Source organism: Passer domesticus, chromosome 10 (assembly GCF_036417665.1).
Source record: "Passer domesticus isolate bPasDom1 chromosome 10, bPasDom1.hap1, whole genome shotgun sequence".
NCBI lineage: Eukaryota > Metazoa > Chordata > Aves > Passeriformes > Passeridae > Passer > Passer domesticus.
In genome coordinates, this window is record NC_087483.1 from 24,673,213 (window position 1) to 24,680,224 (window position 7,012).

The window sequence follows — 7,012 nt, forward strand, 5'->3', positions numbered from 1 at the left end:
AAAATGTGTGGTGTGATCTTTCACCATATGAATGATGTGGAGAGAGTTACTTATGAGCAGCATCTTCTTTCTTGCCTCTATGGTATGCACCTAGTCAGTGTACTAAGAAACGTCTGCTACTTAATACCTGTTCATTTCCTTTTTATAATCTTGTTTAAACAGCTCTGCCAGGTGTGAAATATTTATCTCATGCTCATATCCTGTTGATTACATCTTGTGCTCATATATCAGTCTTGAACCAAGGCCCTTAATGATTTGGTCTGATTTAGTTCAGGATCTGTGACTGTGCAAAGTTGGGGAGCCAGTTTAGTAAACATACAAAGCTGAAAGCAGATTGGAGTCAAGACTAATGTTAGCAATATTCGTAAAACAGACCAATTTAAAATGTAACTTAGGTGTTTTGATAGAAAAAGTGTTTATTAAGTTCCTGCATTCTTCTCTGTTTTCAAAGAGTAAATTGTTTCCTTCCTGATATTTCTGTTACAGCATAGAGCTTCCTTTTCTGCACACTCAAGCTCTGTTCATCCAGTTAAAGTGTTTATTTCTGTTACATGACACATCTTGATCATGTTTTCTAAGAGAGTAGTTTGAAGATCAGCTCTTTTTGTGTCACTCTTGTATTTTAACTTTTTTTGTTGTTTTTTTCTGCTAGTGAGCTGTAACATATCACCTAGAGTCTGTGTTAGTGCCAGCCCCAAAAAGGGAGAGAAGCACATGTATAAAACCAGTTAGAGAGGACAGTGAGCTCAGTGTTCTGCTAGAAACTGATGCTGATAGTGACCCTGGCTATGGCAGAAAGATGATATAAATCATGCTAGCCATCACCTTATCCTTGGCTGTCTGATTCTCCCATCTTCCTTGCACTTGCATTTGTGTGATTGTTAACTATTTATGGAATAGCCTAAACTGAGAATTAGTAAATTGGGCTTTTTTTCTGTAATTTGGTTTTCAGGCAGATTATCCCCCTGAATCAGTTCACATAGTCACAAAGTATCAGTGACTGTGAAAGAAAGGAAGTAGGATTTATGGCAGCCCAACTGCCCTCTGAAACCACAGCTAGAGAGGGTTAAATGATTCAAGTGGTAATTTACAGACACATATATGTGTAGAATGAAGTAGAAGATTCAGCAAAAGCCTTGATGTCAAGTTGAATGCAATTTTCTGTAAATCATATTTTTTTGTCCTTGTTTTACAGTTGCTGCTAACTTACAGAAGATAGTAGATGATCCAAAGGCGTTGAAAACATTGACTTTTAAGTTGGTAAGTAAAAGCATCTATGGAAGAAACAGACAATATATCACAATATTCACATAGAATCCGGGTTCTATCTCAGTTACAGCTACTTTGTTGAATGTGTTGATAGATAAAGTGACTGAAATTTCCATGTATTAGAGAAAAAGTTTAAACCCTGTTTTGATAGGACAGTGCCATGGGGAAGGGGGTTCAGTCACATGAGTTCTGAGGCAGCCTGAGGTTTAGGGGAGAAGCTGCAGTAAGAAAACCCTTGGGAAGAATTGCAGAAACAAGTAAAGCAGAGAAAACTGTAATAGCTAGGTTAACACTCCTTCACCCCCACCCCCTTAGATCTACCCTGGCTGAAGTGTCCTCTGCTCATGGACATATTGTTCCATTCCCATTTTTTCAAACACCTGCCCCCATTTTTCTTGCATGCAGGTCATCTTCTCCACTGCTTGCTTCTCCTTAGTTCTTCTTTTCAACCTTCTTTCAGTTGACCATCCACACCTGCATGTTGGTCTTTCTCCCACTGTATTTTACTGTTTTCTCCTTCTCTACCTCTTTCTATCTTCTGTATTTATGTCATCAGACCCTGGGTTGGGGATTGGGACTCCTTTCTGTGCTGCATTTTGTACACTGGACCATGGGTCCTTAATTTTGGTCAATATCGATCATAGCATGATAGACTTAATTTAATATTAATAAATTTAAATGGCAAAAATTTGAGCCAGAATTGATGTGCTGTGTTTGTTTTTATTTATTGTTAAAATTAAGTTGAAAAATGTATATAGCTGAAGCTGTTGAATTATTAGTTATGTAAATACCAATTAGCTTTCAGCACCTTTTGCTGAGAGTGACTCAGTCACATGAGAGACTAGACTGAATGTGTTAGATAAGCAGGTCTCCAGAATCACAGCTTTGTTTATAAAAGCAGCTGCTGTAGAGAGCCATTTTTAGACCTAATTGATGATGATGTATTAATTCAAGACTCTTCTTCCCATGTCATTCTTTATACAGATCTGAGGAGTTTTAGCTGACTCATTTGAACTCATTTTTCCTCTACAGTCCAGTGAAATCCCCTGAACTTCCACCCTCCTTGTGAGAAGGGGTTGGGGTAGGGGAATAAAGACACGTAACTCAAATTCATTTCTTTCTCTGGCCTTTGCTATAAATATAGCTTAAAAGCTAGTGCTTTTTTTTTGCAACTGATCTGTGCTCTTGTCTTCTAAACATCTGACTTGGCTTTATTGTGTAGTAAATGGCATCTTACCAAGAGCATTTAGGTAACAGATACTCCAGAGGCTCTGAGAAGCCTGGATTTCTCATTCCCATACTTAAAATAGAGGCCTGTGATTCCAAAATGTAATATCCCATAGTATCCAGGTTATGTATGCTGAAAACAAATCCACTTGAAAATTTAGGTTGGGATTTTTTTTCTATTTTTTTGTGATTTAGTTGGATTTATTGCTGAGGTTTAGTCAATGTCACCTAGAATTTCAGATTCCAGTGAGTGAATGCTGCTATCATCCTGCTCCTTACCATACTGAGAATTAGTAGACAATCCAAAATCAATGTCTTTGTCCCCGCTGTAGGTAAGTTCCACTGGATAGGTAGGAATTCTGGAGGTTAATTTTTAACCTTACTTTCTTCCTCATACTTTTGACCTAGGTTTCCTGCACTAGTTCCTATTTTCACAGGGAAAGACTATAACAAGAAGTATCCTAATTGATTTTTCTCCTTGGATTAATTTCATATATGTTCTGCTTCTGCCTATTTCTGTATTGTATAATGAAGTTGCTAAGTGAATTGTTGCCTATGAGAACTCTCTCATATCTTTGTATGCACTACTGGGTCTTTGTTACCTCTTAGCAACATCTCACTGAATTTGAACACTTATATACAACTTGATTAAAACACATTGTGTTGGGAAATATTTAATGGGGATTAAAGGTCTAAATGTAGCATATATCCATTCAGAAAAGTCAATTCAAAACTACTTCTTAGTCTAGGATTAGTTGCTACTATTTCTGGACAAGGAGTCTGGTTAGTATCTTACTGCTTACAGGTTGTTGTTGCTGGTAAATAATATTTCTATTCAAACAGCAAGCTGTTAATCTTTGGGGTGAAAAAGGAACAGTTTATGTCTTAACTATTTTTATATCTAATTATTACAGAAATAGTAAAGAAAATTTTTAAGGTGAGGTGTCTGGATGTCAGGGGTTGGATTCCTTCTCTTGCATATTTTATAAACAATATATCTTTGCTCTTAAAATTATGTAATTCTGCAGAACATATATAGTATTAAATATCCCCTAGTTGTCTTGGCTAACAGAGAATGAAAACTTCCCTGAAGGATCCAGCTGTCCACACTTTGGGAAGGAGGCTGCTTTAACACACAAATAATCCTGGAAACACTCAAGGAAACACAAAATCATTGCACGGCATAACTTGCATTTTGTATAAGGACTTTGCTTATGAAAAAGGGTGGAAAGAAACCCAATAATGAAAGAGTGTGTTCAGTCTCTACCAAGTACTTTTATGTTGCAGTTTGTGTATAGTATTTGTATTTATGCTAGGCACAAAATATAAGTTAATAGATTCCAGGTGCATTAAATATCCATAAGATAATATTTATTGATAAGGAAGGCATTTAAATATCTATATGCATCTAGACACGTTACTTAGCATGGCTTTGAGGAGATTGATAGCTAGTCAGAGTATAGAACAGTGTTAGTAGTAGTAGCACTTTTTAGCATTACATTTTAAGTGCAAAATTCAAACTCCATTTATTTGGTAAATTTCCAATCCAAGCATCATTCAGATATCTGAATAGTTACCAGGAGTGATGAGCTCAGACCTTTAACTTGGTGCTTCTGTGTTGTAAGAGATATGAAATACTACCTACCTGAAGAGAGAGCTTCTGTTCTCTGTGTCTGCTCAAAGTAAATTTGAAGGAGTAGCCTGATGTAATACTTCCACAAGTGTCAACAGAGTTTTATTTCTGGTCATGCAGATTCCATGGATTGTGTCAGTGCACCTTCTGTACACAATCTGAGGGCTCTTAACCTTACAGCACATGTTCACAAACCAGTTCTATTAAAGGGGTCAACTGCTACTAATGCAAAAAAGGATCAAAATAATTTTTATAGGGTGGACCAATTGTTGTGTTGGAGATGTTTTGTGATATGCAAAAGAATCTGAAGGCATCTGTTATAAGTAAGTTAGCATTGCACATTTTAATCCAATTCTATTAATATTTTGACTTATCTACCATACAGATAAAAATGTATAAACCCCTTTATTTAAAATGTCACTTTTGTCCTACAGAAGCAACTTCTGTGTTTAAAAATCGAAACAGAAATACTCTGCCTCCAGCATATTTTTTTAAAACAGACCTAAAGTAATTGTTTAGTCCTGAGCAAAGTGGTTTTATATTCTTACTGTTATATATGAAAAATGAACTGATCACTTGTACTAATTTGTTTTGTGACAGGCTTTACTGAAGAATTTAAAATGTAGAGTTTTAAGTACTAGATTGTACTAGTACAGCTGGAGCTGTCCTTTTGCAAATATTAGTATTTACTCTCTTACTGAAGACTGCTTCAGTTTGTTGTTTAAGAATTCAGCTGGTTGGTGAACTAACTTGCTGGCTGGACTCATGAGACATTTGCTGTGTACAGCACAGTGGTAAAAAGTGGATTCTATACATATATATTGGATGCTCTTCATGAGTGAAAACTGTTTACTCCCATGAAAAAGCAAATTTGGCTCCAGTCTAGAAGGTTTGGTTTAAAGATTTTGGGTATTTCAGTGTCCATTTTCCAGTATTTTTTCCCATAATTGTTAGTATTGACTACAAGAGTTTGCTAAAATTAAGGATGCAATTGTTTGATGCTGACTGAGGCCACTTGAAGCAGTCTGAAAGCTTTCCTTCAATCAAGCTGTTTGCTGACTGGGTGATATGGGGAAATTTTATATCCTGGCTGTCAATGCTCCTTTGTAGCATGATATACTAAACATTTCTGTTTGTACTTGCAGGCCTCTGGCTGTGATGGCACTGAGATTCCTGATGAAGTGAAACTGATTGGTTTTGCTCAGTTAAGTGTCAGCTGATGTCTGTCCCTTGACCCCAAGCCGAATTGTGAGATTGCGAAAAAGCCAGCTTAGATACAAGGGAAAATTAATGCACCACACACTGAGTTCTGCTTCATTATCTAGCAATTCACAAAGTCAGAACAAGCAAAGCCCACAGCTACACCGCTGCTGTTAACGTTCAAAATGCTCCTAAATGTCTCTTAGCAGTTGATTTGGATTGCCCCAAAGTGAAAAGCCTGTGGAAATGCTCTCAGGTGGCTGTATTTATTGGTTAAAAAAGGAACTTTCTATCAAGCTTACTTCTTTCATAGACTTTGAGTGATACTATTTTACCTGTACTTGTGGTTGATAATACTGCCTCTGTTCTGTTACATTTAGAAATTAACATACATATAAAAGTTTAGAAATATTAGCCAAACTTGAATTCTAGTTTAAAAAATGACTGTGAATTTTATTTTTCATATATTTATGCATTACACATACTAGTAATAAGAAAATTATTTGACTTGATTATGTGCTATTTGCAGTTAATCTCCCACTATTTAAAAAAGTTTCAGGTATATCTTTGAAGTATTTGGTAACTTCTAGGGGTTTTTTGAAATAATTTGATCCGGCATTAGCAAGCTTTTGTTGGCTGTGTGTCAAAAAACCAGTCCACAAACTGATCCTCAAGGGAGTGGGAGGTGCCTTGCAGATATTAATGTTTTAAGAATGTGCCTGAGGCTGCTTATATAAATAATCTCCATTTTCTAGAAGTACCATATATATGGTACAATAAATATAAATCTATATAGTTATCTGAGCGAGGAGGTGATATACAGTAGCAAAGGTGTTAGAGTATTTTGACTATGCTTTATTGGGGAGTCTATGAGCTAGAGCTACTGTGAACCGTGGTTAAGGTAGAATGCTTACTGTGTCCATCTCTGATCTGACTTACCCTAAATGATAGAAACCAGTTGTATACAAGCGAATAAAAACTTGAAGAATGGAACTGAAGCTTTATTTGAAGTTCTGCTAAATACCAAGGTGGAATAATAGGGCTTTGTGCAATGATCAAGTAAAACTATTACAAAGAAAACACTTTGACCTAAGTAGTCCTCTGCTTAACCTGTGACATAGATGTTATGGAGCTAGGGAACCTTAGAAAGACTTCCACATTTGGAGACATGTTTCTCAGAGGTTACACTTTAAACTACTTCCTAGTTAATCCTAGATAAGTGGCAGCTCTTTAATGTACTGAAAATGGCAAATATATATTGTTAAGAGAAGTTATTTATAATGCCTTGTCATAATCGTTGAGGTGTTCTAGAACTATTTGCATTCGACTCAATGTAATCCCATCCCATCCTACTGTTTACATGATGATTACTCCAAGATGACTGCAAAGATTAAAAAAAATAAAATTAAAATAAAGATGTATTGCACAAACTGATTTGTATTTTGAGTTTCCATGCTCTGGGTGGATTACAGAGTTGTTACAAAAGGCTGCTGCCCTTAGTTTGGGAGAGGCATCTGAGGAGGAGGAGGTGGAGGAAAGGATTGCTTTGGCTCCTTGCTCTCCAAGGCTTTGCCAAAGCCATTTTTAAGGTTCCCAAGGGGTTACTTCAATAAATCAATGCTTTTCCCGGGGCAGGTTTGTGTTGGGGGAGAGCGGGAGGGCCGGGGTGGGCTCGGCGGCCCA

The 7,012-nt window shown here is 36.6% G+C and overlaps 1 protein-coding gene across 6 annotated transcripts in view; it reads left to right on the plus strand.

Annotated features, from left to right (window-relative positions):
• Window positions 1-6,759, plus strand: part of STK39 (serine/threonine kinase 39) — a 78,697-nt gene extending 71,938 nt beyond the window's left edge. For all 6 annotated transcript variants that reach the window (XM_064434589.1, XM_064434588.1, XM_064434590.1 and 3 more), the window contains 2 exons: window positions 1,196-1,260; window positions 5,275-6,759. In XM_064434589.1, the coding sequence (XP_064290659.1) occupies window positions 1,196-1,260; window positions 5,275-5,349 (140 nt within the window). In that variant the 3' untranslated portion in view covers window positions 5,350-6,759. The remainder of the gene's footprint in view (window positions 1-1,195; window positions 1,261-5,274) is intronic.
• The last annotated feature ends 253 nt before the right edge of the window (window positions 6,760-7,012 follow it).